At 35.1% G+C, this 16,150-nt stretch overlaps 1 protein-coding gene across 5 annotated transcripts in view; it reads left to right on the top strand.

Moving 5' to 3' along the window:
* Positions 1-15,638, top strand: part of DYRK1A (dual specificity tyrosine phosphorylation regulated kinase 1A) — a 169,178-nt gene extending 153,540 nt beyond the window's left edge. For all 5 annotated transcript variants that reach the window (XM_039369876.1, XM_039369884.1, XM_039369892.1 and 2 more), the window contains 9 exons: positions 1,366-1,458; positions 2,896-3,084; positions 4,394-4,541; positions 5,627-5,913; positions 7,366-7,512; positions 7,616-7,756; positions 10,258-10,564; positions 10,785-10,909; positions 11,369-15,638. In XM_039369876.1, the coding sequence (XP_039225810.1) occupies positions 1,366-1,458; positions 2,896-3,084; positions 4,394-4,541; positions 5,627-5,913; positions 7,366-7,512; positions 7,616-7,756; positions 10,258-10,564; positions 10,785-10,909; positions 11,369-11,995 (2,064 nt within the window). In that variant the 3' untranslated portion in view covers positions 11,996-15,638. The remainder of the gene's footprint in view (positions 1-1,365; positions 1,459-2,895; positions 3,085-4,393; positions 4,542-5,626; positions 5,914-7,365; positions 7,513-7,615; positions 7,757-10,257; positions 10,565-10,784; positions 10,910-11,368) is intronic.
* The last annotated feature ends 512 nt before the right edge of the window (positions 15,639-16,150 follow it).

Here is a 16,150-nt window from a genome sequence, read left to right as displayed (position 1 = left end):
TGGATAATAGATACTTTACTCGGAAGCTGTCCTGAGGTTAAGCAAGTTATTTTTACTTTCAAAGATCCATCTTTAAATATTCAGAATAAAGTTTAATTTGTTTCCATAACTGAGGGCAGCACACTACTTTGGCCCTGAAGCCTACATACAATAAACAGGATTGTACTATATTGTGCAAGTGAGAGGGCCAAAGGTCTTCCTTTTTTTTTCTCCTTACTTTTTGAGGTAGATGTTCAAATTATGTTTAATACTTCACTCACATTCTACACAGTGTAAAACAACTAGTAATGCTTAAACTGGCAATTGATCCTGTGTACTTTGTCATTGGATTTCAGCAGTGTCAGTTGAGGGTTCTTCAATCTGTATGTTGTTACCTGCCTTGCATTGGAACTTTTAACATCATTGCTAATACTGACAGTATAGTCTACTTAAAATTGGTGTATGTTTCATTTTGCCTATCAAAATGTATATAGAAGTTTCTGCTTCTATATTAAGGTTATTTGAGGTTTGCATCTTATAATGTGCATTCTCCATTCCTCTGAGTTGAAGACTCTCTTTTGTAAAATACTTCAGCATGGCAGGAAGTTGCCTCTGCCTGACGGGCATCTACAGAGTTTGAGCTGCTTGGAAAAAAGTAACATATAGAACTGTAGTTGTATTTTGAAGAGACTACAATGCAAACGTAGAAATTATACTAAAATAGGCTTTCTTTAAGGAGTAGATGTTTATGTGGAAGATTCTGCTGCTGAAATCCATCAGGAAAAGCTACTTCAGTCACTGTTTTCAAGGTCCTATGCTTATTTTATTGCTTATTGAATATTGGCCATATTCAAAAATTTATGGCTAAAGTACAATCTGCATTTATCAGGACAGGATTCATATCTGTTCACTGGAATTCTTGGTGCAATATCAACATAGACTAGAAAGAAATGCTGTTATCATTTGAAAGGATTTCTTCAAAAGAATATTCAACTGCTTTAGGAACAGTTGCCCTATATTTTCTAACAAATAAGGCAATTTAGTTTTATTCTGTTTTTAACAGAACAATCTCATAAAAGGGTGTATAAACCAAAATCTACTATACATTCATAGATGAAAAATAATAATTGTTTATTGGGTATAATCAAACCATTAAAATTATACCATAGTATTAACTTTAAGTGAAAGCTGAGGGTTTTTATAACATATATAAAACATATATATATGTTAGTAAGATAAATTTTAGCATCTGTCATTTTAAATGTTTTACTTTTTAAATATATTTCTGGTTATTCTTTTGATAAGTGTATAATGTATAATCCATTATTTTGAAGTAACATTCTTATTTATCTGATTAAGGTTATATGTGATACTGTTATTTTACAGAGGCGAATGCCACTAACGTTCCGTGATCCAGCAGCTGCTCCTTTAAGGAAACTGTCTGTGGATTTGATCAAAACATACAAACATATTAATGAGGTAAAATCTGCATAATTCATTGAGTTAACTTCTTTTGATATAAGTTTGTTTATTGTGACTAGAATGCATTTACTAATACTAAAACGCAAGCTAACTCTATAGACTTAATCTATTATTGTAATGCATTTCTTTGGACATTCAAATGTTTAATAGAAAGAAAACATTTTCTAAATTTATATTAATACATACTGCTGAGTGGAAATAAGAATACTTACCACTTGAATAGCATTTTAGAAGAGGAAAAAGCTGCTTAGAACAGTATTTAAAATCTATTTTCCTTCCTTCCTTCCTTCCTTCCTTCCTTCCTTTTTGCATATATTTATTTTTATATTGTATGAATGGCTACTGTCTGCTCTTTTTATCCTTTTCTTCTAATTTTGCATTATTAAAAATTATTTTTCTGCTTTGAAATTATTCTTACTGTTGCAAATGTTATAGACAAAAGTACTTATCTGTTAAAAAAAGAAAAGCTACTGTTTTTTCTATAAATGAAAAGTGGGAGATGTAATAAAATACTAAGGTTGATTTATCCACTTCACTTGAATGGCAGATGTCCATCCCTATAGCAATGCTTTCTTTCATAGAATATAGCCAATATTCTTATTTGCAAGGCTTTGCAACCCTGGATGTTAGTGATTTCCTTTCTTTTCTCCAAGCCAGGTAGAAAGCAGAAAAATGTTTCTTGCTTGTGTCTAGATTCCAGCCATCACAAAGCTGCTAAATATTTATTGCCTAAAACTGTTCTAGTCTTCCCCTTCTCTTTGCCATTAAAGAATGCCCTTTGTCTAAATGCCAATTGATCAATAATGTAAAAACCAGGACTCTTGTTTATGCACTGCTTAAAAGTTCAGTATTACTACATAAATAACAGACTCTAAAAATGATCTGTTATCCACTCAAGCCCTAACAATAGATAAAGAGAATTCAGTGAAACAAATGAGTCAAAAGACATTGTACTTGTTCATTAGTTTCTTGAGGGAAATTATCCAAAGCTACTTTTAGCACAGAGTAGAGCAATGTTCTTAGTAATAAAATAGAGGATTAATATCATATAAGTTGAACTATGCATGCATGTGTTTCTTTTGCACCTTTTAAAATTATGTCTGTTTTTGGAAGTTTTGTGCTTCAAACTTCTTTAATTTACTGAACTTGTATCTGGCTGTTATGTTTCAGCAGCTCCAGATTTGCTTTCAGAGCAGTTGGTCAGAGGCTAGTGAGATAATATCCATACTCTTGCCTAGGTCCTTTTTAACTGAATAAATTATGCTGTAAAATAAAAATGTAACAATCTAATAATTAATATCACCATTATCACCATTTTATTTTTAATCACCATTTTATCATTTTATTACCAATTAAATTATCACCATTTCAATCTCTTTTGCAATAGTGTATGATACAAACTGGCTATGCAATAATTGTATTTCCTAATCTCAGGTTTACTATGCAAAAAAGAAGCGACGACATCAACAGGGACAAGGAGATGATTCTAGTCACAAAAAAGAGCGAAAGGTTTATAATGATGGATACGATGATGATAACTATGACTACATTGTGAAAAATGGGGAAAAATGGATGGATCGTTATGAAATTGATTCTTTAATAGGCAAAGGCTCATTTGGACAGGTAATGATTGATTAATTTGAATAAAAGCAACTTAGAGCAGTATCGTATCCAATTCATATATGGATGATCTTTGATACACTCATCACAATCCTAGTGATGGAATAGGCCCCCAAGGCCTCCCCGACCACTAAGATACTTCATGCTTCCCCTCCCTTCATGCCACACTGGATTCACCTTGAAAAGATCCGTTTCCTTTCTGCCATGGGTCCCGCTGCCGTCCAGATCTGAGGCTGGGGAACACTTCCATGGCCCTCAGGAGGCTGGATTGGGGCATTGGAGGCCTTTTCTAGGCCGATGCCACCCGGAAATGAGGCCAGGGGATGTTTCTGTGGCCCTCTGGGTGCCGGAAGCCTTTTCCAGGCCAACGTCACCCAGATCTGAGGCCAGGGGACACTTCTGTGCCCTCGGGATGCCCGATCTGGGCACCAGAGGCCTTTTCCAGGCCACTGCCACCTGGATCTGAGACTGGGTGAAGCTTCTGCAGCCCTCCGGAGGCTTTCCAACATCCAGATTGGGCTTCCGGAGGGCCACAGAATGTTCATGAAATGTATTTTTAATTTTTATTTAGAAATGGAAATCATTTTACAAAGAAATTTTATCATTTAAAATTGTTAGCTTGAAATATAAATTCCACCAGTACTATGTTGTAGTAACTGTAAGAATACAGTTTTTATTGTTTTTACAAATCATTTTTTATGTTTTATTTTTCCAGGTGGTTTTTAATTTGGATTGCTTGAATAATGTAACTCTGCAATAATGAGCTTACCTTGGTTTCTCTTCCTTTACCTTCGCAATATTTAAATTGAGCTAATTGTCAAATAAAGATATTATTTAGTATTACAAGAGAACTATTTTCATAGTGTTTCCTACTTTAGTTTTATTCTTGTATCTCCAAAACACTGTGAAACATGCTCCAGAAAATTCATCTGTCTTCTGGAATGAATTTGGATGTGTGGAAGCCACAGCTACTGTAAAGCAGGAATATATTTCACTTTCACTGGCAGACAGACATTGGTGTAACATGTGGTTAAAACTGAAAAGCCTTATTCAATCAACAGGAATAAGGAATATTACCACAATTACCTTTGTTATAAGTTAGCTTAAACTTCATTACTTGAGTTTCTTATTCAGATTACATTAAAAAGTTTCTAAACCATCCAAATAGAGCCACTCAGAAAGGTATTAAAGAGGTTCTGTTGTTTATAGAAGACATTTTATTTCAATAATTGTTTTGTCTTTTTTATTTAACATGCAGTAGTATCTAATTCGTGTTTTTCTTTTCTACATTTCTGCACTTACATTTCTACAGGTTGTAAAGGCATATGATCGTGTAGAACAGGAGTGGGTAGCTATTAAAATTATAAAGAACAAGAAGGCTTTCCTAAATCAAGCCCAAATTGAAGTGCGACTTCTCGAGCTTATGAACAAACATGACACAGAAATGAAATATTATATAGGTATTTATCTTTTCAAGAGATAGCTTTTGACTATCTCAGAGTCTTCAACTTTCTAACGATCAACCATTATATTTTCATTGTCTTTTTGAGGTTATAATGTTATATTTCCTTTTAAAAAGCCTTCATTTAATCTTTGCAAATATGCACTTCTAGGCTATTTAAGGAGCATTGCGTAATAATTTTGATAATTTCTTAAACTTTCACTGGTTATGTATTCAATTTAGGTGTATTTTTGTACAAGTAGTTCTTAATTGCCTCAAAAAACCTTAGAGCCTTTTGGGTGACTATAGCTGTTTTATGCAGAAAGTTATCATTATTCATTAAGGCAGGGAAACACTCAGTGTAAGCAATTTTAAAACACTTTTATAATTCTGAAATTATTTTAAAAAGTAGCATTTGTTTCTGAACTAATGACAGTTCACAGCTCTGTAACTAAAGTTAATTTTATGTAATTCAGAATGGTTTAATTATCTGCTGGGCATTCTATTACAGAATCAGATGTCATGTTTAAGAGCGATTCTAAAGCAACACTAAACATTAATGAAATTTGCTTTTACATGCTTAGTTGATTCTAGACAACAAAATAAAGGCAAATATCTATGGAGATTCTCAGTCATCCAGGTCATAGTTATCCCAAAGATGATTTTTCACAAGGCAACTGGAAAGCAGCATAGTTCTTTAGTTGTTGCATTTAGTTCAATTAAATTTTAGTCTAATTTCAAATAGTTTAAGCAGCAAGTCTGTGTATTGATCAGAAAAGTCAGTAGAAACCTGAAGCCTCAAGCATAGGAAGTCTATAAATAGATGGATTATAATCTGTACTTTTTAGAAGAAGAAGTGCCATGGTTTTAATTTTAGCATCGTGTGAATTTCAGAGAAATAAATTACCTATAACTTTTTTTTTCAAAAAGGAAGTTTTTGTTTATGGATATAGAAAAGTAAAAGGACAGTTGTACTTTAAAAAAAAAAAGTTGGACAGACTTTTGGGGAGCCTTTGGAAACAATAGCTTCCTTAGGAAGATGTTTCAAGGTTTGAAGCTGTATACCTGTAATTTAACACACACACCCTTTTTTTTTTCTTTCAGTGCATTTGAAGCGTCACTTTATGTTCCGAAACCATCTCTGTTTAGTTTTTGAAATGCTCTCCTATAATCTTTATGACCTTCTGAGGAATACAAATTTCAGAGGGGTTTCACTGAATTTGACGCGAAAGTTTGCACAACAGATGTGTACTGCACTACTTTTTCTTGCAACTCCTGAACTTAGTATCATTCACTGTGATCTAAAACCTGAGAACATCTTGCTGTGTAACCCCAAACGAAGCGCTATCAAAATAGTTGATTTTGGCAGTTCTTGCCAGCTTGGACAGAGGGTAAATATTATCACTTCAAGATATTTCAGTGTTGCTTGTTGTTTTGTTTTGTTTTATTTTGTTTTAAATAAATCATCATACTCCAAAAATAATTTTATATGTTCCTAATTACTACATAAGAACAAAATAAGCAAAATGTTTTTAGCGATAAAGGGACCACCCATATTTCTGCATGTTTCCTAACTAAGCATTCAAAATGTAGAGTATATATCCATGTGGCTGCAGTCTCCATAACAGTAAATGATAATTCTGTTTGCAGCGTAGTGCACAATTAAGTTCTGTTGAATTCTTTACTAAATCATAGCCAGAATGCTAGTTTTGCATTTATAAAAAAAATCTATTTGCAGTGCGTAGTTTTGATGGCTCAAATAGCAGAGTAATTCTGTTTCAGAAAGCAGAAGGACAGAGTTTGTTTTTAAGGTTTCTTGAAGTTATACTTTTAAAGTTTGAGTCAAGGATTCCATAATTGAATTTTAAATCAGTAGACTAATCTGATAAGCTTTTTTTTAAAAAAAAAGCTCAAAGAGGTCAAACCACTTTCATATTGTCAAGAAAATACATAGATGTGGAATCCTAATTGCTCTCTGGGGTTGGTTGTTGGTTGCTTGCAGAAGTTTCACTACCCAACTAAGCAATATCGCCAGTGCTAGTGTGTGCAAGATTTGTTCCCTGTTTATGTGCAGTATTGTGCCCTGCCAATGTTGGTGCAAATGTGGTTTTTTTCCTTTGTAAATTCTTGATCAGAGTACAGTTTTTTATTTGATTGTTTGCCTGATATTAATCCCTGATTATTGCTGGAGAGGATGTGTTCTAGACTTGCTGTTTCCTACTGTACATAAACAGGAAGCAAATTCTGCACTCGCTTACATTGATGATATTATCTACTTGGGTATTAAAATGTCTAAACAGCTCTTTTATTGAAATATGCCCATGCATCACCAGAAGTTGAACTCTGCTTGAAGAAGGCTTATAATTCTACATATGTCAGGCACAAGCAATCAGATCCACGTGTGAAGGGTTGAATGTGACTGTTTTATTGCATCCTATCTATAATATAAGAATCTCACCAGAATGCTTGCCTCTCTTGGGAACAAACAGATAAGGTTTCAGGGAACGTGTTTGTGTGTGTGTGTGAGAGAGAGAGAGAGGGGGGGGGGAAGGGAGGGAGGGAGGGGCAGGTTATTCCCTGCTGGTTGATAATTTCCCAACATAAGAATCTTCCACAAATAAGGAAACAGAATTGCAGTCCATAAAATGAAGTATTTTTTAACATTTTCTGCTGTATAATTGCATATTTAACTTTAAACTTCTTTCTTAATTACCAAGTTTTGTAACATTTAAAGAATGTTTTTCTCATTTTGTATTTCAAATAAATTATGTGCAATATAGAATCATTACTTTCTAATTAGAATTTTTTGGGGATTATTTAATGTCTCTGTTTATAAAATACAGATATATCAATATATCCAGAGTCGTTTTTATCGATCACCTGAGGTGCTATTGGGAATGCCTTATGATCTTGCAATTGACATGTGGTCCCTTGGTTGTATCTTAGTGGAAATGCACACTGGAGAACCTCTTTTCAGTGGAGCAAATGAGGTTTGTTTACATTCATATGCATTTATATTATGTTGGGTTGGCAATTTTTTTTAGTTTTAAATATTTGGTTAAACTTCTAATTGATTTTCCTCATTTGAAACAGGTTGATCAGATGAATAAAATAGTGGAAGTTTTGGGTATACCACCTGCTCATATTCTTGACCAAGCACCAAAAGCAAAGAAATTTTTTGAGAAGTTGCCAGACGGCTCTTGGAGCTTAAAAAAGACCAAAGATGGGAAAAGGGTAAATAGATGTTTTGAATCTTTGATCTAGATTAATCTGTTTGTAACATAGATGAACATTGTTCCCTAGAGTCAGAATCAACTGGACAGAATCAACTTTTAGCTAATCTTGATTTAAGTGAAAACAGTTTCCCTACATAAGAGAAATTATTTTCTCTAATTTTAATTATTAGTACTTCCTACTATTAGGAAGTGTAATAGTAAAATAAATGGCAAGTGTACATCAGCTTTCAGTTCAAAAATATTTCACTTTATATACATTGTCAGAAATAAACTATGCAGTAATTGTTATAATTATTTAACTGTACAACTTTTATTAAAAAGAATAAAAGGAAAACTTAAAAAAAATAAAATAAAATGTTCTGGCATCCCAACCCCAACCTCTATTTTGGTTTAGAGTTTAAAGCACTGAATAACATAGGCACATACTGACACACATATACATACTTTTGGAAGTTGCGCTTAAGGTTTGTTCTGTGGCATATGTTTACTCACATACTATAAACTTTCTAAACTAGGAAAACCATAGGGAAATGATGTGGTAAGCCACCCAGAATTACTTTTTTGTTTGTTTTGTTTGTTTTTATATTCATTTATTATTAAATTTATTGGTCTCCCATCTTACCAGAGGGCAGGGGTAGGCAACCCAAAACACTCAAAGAGCCACTTGGACCCGTTTCCCACCAAAAACAAAACACCGGGAGCCGCAAAACCCTTTTGATATCTAAAATGAAGATAACATTGCATATATCCTTTTTTACCTTTATTATAGGTGTGTGTGTGTTTGTGTGTGTGTGTATGTATGTATGTGTATGTGTATATATTAAAAATAAAAGTAAAAATACAAGTAAAAATATGACATTAAAAATAAAAGTAAAAATATGACTTGGGAATATCCATACTATTAAAACAATGATCACCAGGAGAATGCTTTAAGAGAATAAAATTACATACACACAGAGGTAAAAAAAGGATATATGCAGTGTTATCTTCATTTTAGATGTCAAAAGGGTCTCTCTCTCTCTGTTTCTCTCCCTCCCTCTCTATCTGCCCTTGGTCTGCCACTCCTCTCCCCCCCCCTCTCTATTTCTCTTCCTCTCTTCCCCCCCCCCTCCTATCTGCTGCTCACCTGGCAAGCTTCAAGCTGTTGTCCAACAAGCTCAGGGGTAGGCAACCTCGTCTCTTTTATGACTCATGGACTTCAACTCCCAGAATTCCTGAGTCAGCCTAGCTGGGCTAGCTAGCTCTCTCCTGCCTTTCCTGCTTCCTGCAGAGACGCAGCAAAGGGAGGAGCTCCACCCAGTAAGCTTTTCAGCTCCTCGGAGAACACTGTGAGTGCACGCTCTTTTACACATACACACACACACACACACAAACACACACAGAGAGAGAGAGAAGCAGGGAAGCGCAATTGCCTCTCTCTGTCTCTGTCTCTCTCTGCAAAGGCAGAGGAGGCTGAGAGCCACAGGGGAAGGCTCAAAGAGCCGCAGGTTGCTGACCTGTGCCATAGGGTAACTCTCCAGCATATAAATTTAAAAATATTCATAGGGGAATAGTTTATAAGTATTGACATCTGATCTTAGGGTCTGTTATAATACATAAATATAACATTAATCTACTGTCATGGCATGTGGGAATGACCTTCAAAGGTGAGGGGAAAAATGATGTCTAAGGAAGATTGGACAAGAGAAGGAGACTTAACAGAGAAAGAAACTTAGGAAGGACATGCCCTAATTAGTCAGGTCAAAAGTGGCAGGAGATTTGTACTTTCAGATTTGCAAATTTGGTTTTCCACCCTCCCAAGTAAACCAGACAGGAAACACAACTAGATGAGCTAATTCTACTTTATTGTAAGTTTACATAACAAAATCTTGCAAGTCTGAAATTTCTCAGCCTTACTTTTAACAGCCTGACCAGTTGGGGGGGGGGGGAGGAAGACTCCTTCCTAAGTTTCTTTGACCATTAAGCCACTGGGGGTTCCTCCTTCTCTTGTCTGATCGTTTCTTAGGCAGCATCTCTTTCACTCGCCCCACAAGGTCTTTCCCACATATCATATTTACATATGGCAGTTCTTACATATTGTGGTATAAGGATATTTATCTTTGGTTTTCTTTTAAAGTAAATGAATATTGTTAATATTTTGAAAACCGTAAAGGTTTCAGAAGTGGTTTGCCATTATCATCTTCCTAGAGCTGAGAGAGTGACTGGCCCAAGGTTACCTAACTGGCTTTGTGTTTAAGGCAGGACTAGAATTCAGGGTCTCTCGGTTTCTAGACTGATGCCTTAATCTGAACACTAAATTGTCTCTGAAGACTTCAGGGACCCATCCAGGCAGTCACCAGGAGTCAAAAACAAAAACCAAAATATCCTAAATCAAGGGCAGGGGTTTCTTTTTTAAAAAAACAACAACTGGAAGTATTTATATTGTTAGCAAACTGATGTAAAATAATAAAAAATGCAATTATATTTTTTAAATGTGAAGAATTTCTAATTTTCCAACAGGAGTACAAACCACCTGGAACCCGTAAACTTCATAATATACTTGGAGTTGAAACAGGAGGACCAGGAGGGCGTCGTGCTGGGGAGTCGGGTCATATGGTAGCTGACTACTTGAAGTTTAAAGACCTCATCTTAAGGATGCTTGATTATGATCCAAAAACCCGAATTCAACCTTATTATGCTCTGCAGCATAGTTTCTTTAAGAAAACAGCAGATGAAGGTACAAACACAAGCAACAGTGTCTCTACAAGTCCTGCTATGGAGCAGTCGCAGTCTTCAGGAACCACTTCTAGCACATCTTCAAGTTCAGGTACACTTGTGATTCCTACATTTTGAGAATGAAGTCATTGGAAGAGTATTTACTATATAAATAAAAATGTTTTATATTATTTTAAATCTGGCTCCCTCTCCTTTTTAAAATTCTAGCTACCCTTTTTCCCTCAGTAATCTTATTTATTATGCTTCCAGTTGTCACATTAAAATTTCTGATTATATCATCTTCCACATATTTGTTTTACTTATGATTAAAGGTGGCTCTTCGGGGACAAGCAACAGTGGAAGAGCACGGTCAGATCCAACACACCAGCATCGACATAGTGGTGGACACTTCACTGCTGCTGTACAAGCTATGGATTGTGGAACGCACAGTCCTCAGGTAGTTTTGAAAGGAAGTCTCTGTTAACTAATTATTAGTATGCTTAAATAACCAAATACTTCTGCTCTGCAATCACACTACAGTAACACTCTTTTACCAATTCTGCAATTTAATAGTTTTATCATTCAGATAATTATTTGATAATCTGATTAAAACTGAAATAATTGCCAAAAAACTAATGTAGTTCCTTCTAAATCACATTGCTAAAATTGTTTGAACAGTTGACTTATGCATTGTTAAAGACATATTTGATAGTCAGATCTAATAACTTTTGTAATACTGCAGGAGGCAGATACTAATAAGTAATGATCATATTTCATTTTTTTTTAAATTTGTTAAATTTTTGGCAACACATAAATCAAGTTCTGTGTAGTACAAGTCTAACTCTGCTTTGTGTAGATTTTATAATATAAAATAATCCCTCCTTTGTGTGTGTGTGTGTTTGTATTGTTGTTATAGGTTCGACAGCAGTTTCCTCCTCCTCTTGGTTGGCCAGGAAGTGAAGCTCCTACACAAGTCACTGTTGAAACCCATCCAGTTCAAGAAACCTCTTTCCATGTTACTCCTCAGCAGCAAAATGCATTACACCATCATCATGGAAATAATTCCCACCACCACCATCACCACCACCATCATCACCACCACCATCATGGACAGCAGGCCTTGGGTAATCGGACCAGGCCAAGGGTCTACAATTCTCCAACAAACAGCTCGTCCACCCAAGATTCCATGGAGGTGGGCCATGGTCACCACTCCATGACATCCCTGTCTTCCTCAACAACTTCTTCCTCTACATCTTCCTCCTCAACTGGTAATCAAGGCAATCAGGCCTATCAGAACCGCCCCGTGGCTGCTAATGCGTTAGACTTTGGACAAAATGGAGCTATGGACGTCAATTTAACAGTCTATTCTAATCCACACCAAGAAACTGGCATAGCAGGACACCCAACGTACCAGTTTTCTGCTAACACAGGTCCTGCTCATTACATGACTGAAGGACATCTTACAATGAGACAGGGAATTGATAGGGAAGAATCTCCCATGACAGGAGTTTGTGTTCAGCAAAGTCCTGTGGCCAGCTCGTGACTAAACTGAAACAGATTTGTTTCTTGTGTGTTTTTATAGAAGTGGTGTTTTTCCAAAAAAAAGAAAGAAAAAAAAAGTGCAAAGCTGCTTGAATCAGGAGGAGATAGACTTATTGAACCGCTACAGAAGGGCAAAGCTAACTATTTTTTTAAACTTGAACAGATTGCAGTGAAGTTTTTAGAGCCATGTTCATACCTATCCTAGATAGCTTTGAGAAGATTTCTCACCTTTTTGCCCGTTTTAATTATTACAACCAAGTCACACATATATTTTCCCCCTTGTTCAACAGAATGAATATTCAAGAGTTGATCTTAGTTGCAAGCATATTTTAAGGCATGCCCAGAATCATATAAATGGGCATTTTGAGGTTTTTCTTTTTTTAATATTAAGGCGGGGGGGGGTGGGGAGTAATAATGAATTTCCATTCCCCAAACATACATGAACACAAAAAGCAGTACTGTAAGGAAGAGGGACCCTAAGATTACAAAACAGAATCTTTAGCTGTAAAAAGAATGGTTGTAATGGTGTTCATGAGACACATGAAGCATGCTAAGTGGCGGTGATTAAGACTCCTTATCTGAACCTACTGAGAATCAAAGCAGCAATTATATTGGGATTCTGTGTCTCATGTTTGAGGCTACAATCAGTTAGTATTGAAATAAGACTGGTCCTGTAAGTAAGGTGCACTGAGAAACAATCAACAGGTTGGTCTTGACCAGTCCAGGGGAAGTCTTAAGTGGTGGTCTTTGGGATAACCTTTGGCCTTATGGATTTGGACTCTTAAGTTAGAAGAGCCTACCATTTCAGATGCAATCACTTTTGGACATGCTTTTGCAGACAGTCCTTAATGCTGAAAACACAGAATGGGTAATTCAAGAGGCCTTTCTTTTAAAATAGACTTTGTGACCCACTTATTGTAAGGTATTGCAAGGTCACTTTGCGTGTGTCATAAAGCTGACTTCCTTATTGGTTGAAGGTCACAGGAGTAGTGGTTTGCTTTTGATGAAAATAACTACAACTGTGTTCCTCTCTGCTTTTCACTTTCTTTTTTCCTTTCCTCCTACGTCTTCTTCCTCTTTTTGCTTTTTCTGGGCACGTGGTTTCTCCACTGTTACTTCTGCACAAAGATGTCTTCTGTTCAACCTGAACATTTTTAAAAATGCAGAATTTTATGTGACTGCTTTTTTGCCTCACAATTATGCTGTGAATTTTACAAATTTTTTTTCTTTTTTGATAATTTATTGTACCAAAGCTGTTTTTATAGCACATAGATGTCTGTAACCAATAATGTAGCAGTTCTGCACTTTGACACAAGGTGTAACTAGACCATTTTTAAATGTCAGTTGAAAATTATGGCTGTACTATTGCTTAAACAAAACTGGAACTGTTGTTTATTCATAGCCAATACATTTACAACAGTCTGTGTATTGAACATGATAGATAGGACATCTAATTCAACACTATAACATCTGTTGCATTATAAATGTGTTCAAGCTTCTGAAAGTAAAAGGGACAGTAAAGCCAGAAGCTATGAAACCAGCAGTTAATTTGTGCATCCCTTATTAGCATAAATGTAAAACTGAAGGCAAGACCTTGATTACATGATCCCAAAACACTAAGATAAGTGAAGTTAAAAAAAAAAAAAAAGGCCCAAGTGAAACCTGAGGCTGAGTAGGCTGTATTTAGCAGGAGGTCTGCTGCCTTAATTTAACATAATCGGCAGTTGCTAAATTTCAGAACCCTTTTGAAGATTTTTGAAATTACGAATACAAACATTGTGAATAAAATAGAGAAATTAGGGTAATAAAGTGATTATCTTTCCAGATTAACACTGTTTTGCCCTTTACACGAACAGAAGCAGTAATCTACCTCTGCCAGTAAACTAGTTTAAAAGGCCATTCAACAAAATGCCGTGCACTTCAGACTGGTTAGTCCTTATAGCAAACTAGGTCAGTTCTTCTGAACTTTTTTTTCTTTCTTTTTATAATCATTCCTTATATTGGCAACAGAGAGGCTGAATACAGTGGGAGTGTGGAGGAATGCTTTAGAAATAAGGAGTTTTTGTAAAGCAACTTTTTTATCAAGGTATCCATATTTATTTTATATTGCGATATCAAGCCTGTGAATTGACATTTTTGAACTTCTGTAGTTCAAAAATGTTTGCTGAGCAAAAGGCTGTCATCACAACAATGGAGCATTATGCTTAGCAATACAAAATGGAATCCAATATGTACTGCTGTCTAGGAATATAAGGGTAACAAATATGGGTAATTTTTCTTGTGCTGGTTGCCATACCTTAATAAGCACCAAAAATACTGTTTTTAAATTTACATAAAGAAAAACCATAAACTCCAGTGCTTCTGCATACTGTGTTATGTTACAGTCCAGTTTTGTGTGCTTTACTACACAGTTTGGTTACAGGACTTCTGTGCATTGTAAACATAAACAGCATGGAAAAGGTTAAATACCTGTGTTCAGATTGTAAGATCTAGTCCGGACTTGCTGTGTATATTGTAACGTTAAATGAAAAGACAAGCCCTTTGTATTATAGTCATGCAGTCTTATGTATGATAAACAGTTGAATAATTTGTCCTCAGACTCTTTACTGTGCTTTAAAAAAATAACAAGATAAAATGTAAACATAGTAAAATCTTCCTATGCAATTAACCTACTTCAAGGCCTGGTCTGCTAGGTATGATTATAGTAACGTGTAAATATTAGAAACATTTGAGACAGATTTTAAGAGAATATGGAAGTAAAACTTGGAGGTGTAATATATTATTTTGAGTTTTTAATTCAAATAGCAAGACATTTTTTGAAATGCCCACACCTCTTCTCTGTTTTATTCTGACTGTAAAGCATAATTTTTAGGTTTTAATTGTATACATTTTTACATTAAGTACTTTTCATATATTTCTTTTATTTATATAGTGCCTAAACAAAAGTGATCTCACAGCTGTACAAACTGTAAAACAGTTCTGATACTGCCAACAAGCTTACAAACCAGCCACAGCACTACAGGAATGTACTTCCCCAAACTAAGTTAAAGTATTAAATTAGAAATACATTTTTGAAAAAAAGATACATTTAGAACCTCTTAATCCATTCATCATAATTTTCTTTGGTTTTTAAAATTGATTATCCTTTTTTCACTTGATACCTCATTATGAGGTAATGTGCAGGGATGTATTGTACTGCATCATTGTATTGTTTATGGCTGTGAGAAGCTGTTAAACCAAAAGTCAAAACATGCTTGTTCAGTCTCTTGTATGCAATGTTCAGAAAATGGGCCATGCACATTCTCAGTATTCCATATCTTAATCAGGAACAAAGGTTAAGAACAAAATTAGGCCCCATATAGGATCAAATTCTGTTCTTACCTGGAGCACTTGGCAAAGAAATCAACAGAGCTCTAGCTCCCTCAATTGCCTGCTATAGTATGTATGGATATTGCTGCAAGAAGCAAGTACATTCTTCATGAAACCCTTCTTGTTCTCTATGTAGTATGTGGGTAGCAAGAAAAGAAGGGTAGAACATAACTATGGTGAGGCTGTTTGTAGGCTTTCCGTGCAAATATACTTGCATGGGCTTATCTTTACAAAACAGGGTCTAAACTAATAAATAATGCAAAATTTATCACGAATAATTGGGTTTTAGCCTAATTTCTTCTAAAATGTTAAAAATGTGAAGTGGTTATCCTTTTTTAGGGTAAAAAGCTTTATACTAATGTTTTTATTTCAGTTACTCACTATGCCCAAATAACTTTTTAAAAGTAATATATGTTATGACAGGTTTTATTGCAAGTCTGCACAATACACTACTTTGTATGTCCAAATTTGTACACATAAAGGACCTATGAAACCCCGCAAAGATGGATCATAGCCAGTTGATGTATTACTGTTACAAGGTTATCGCCCAGTGTATAATTTTTGTCACATTCAGATGGGGGTAGTCACAGAAAATTGATGGAATTCAGTTTAACTTTTGTTCATTGTTTTAAATGTAAACAACAGATAGATAACATTCAGATAGGATTTGATCTGAAGTTGCACCTATTTCAACACAGGGAAGAAAAAAAAACACTTTGTAAAGGTCCTTCAGTAAGTTGAGGACAAAGACGAAACCGTAAGAACCAAACATTTGCAGAAGTGTAAA

The sequence above is a fragment of the Crotalus tigris genome, unplaced genomic scaffold (assembly GCF_016545835.1).
Source record: "Crotalus tigris isolate CLP2741 ecotype Arizona unplaced genomic scaffold, ASM1654583v1 scf7180000017601.7605149639:7615979, whole genome shotgun sequence".
Taxonomy (NCBI): Eukaryota; Metazoa; Chordata; class Lepidosauria; order Squamata; family Viperidae; genus Crotalus; species Crotalus tigris.
This window is presented reverse-complemented; position numbering and strand designations above follow the sequence as displayed.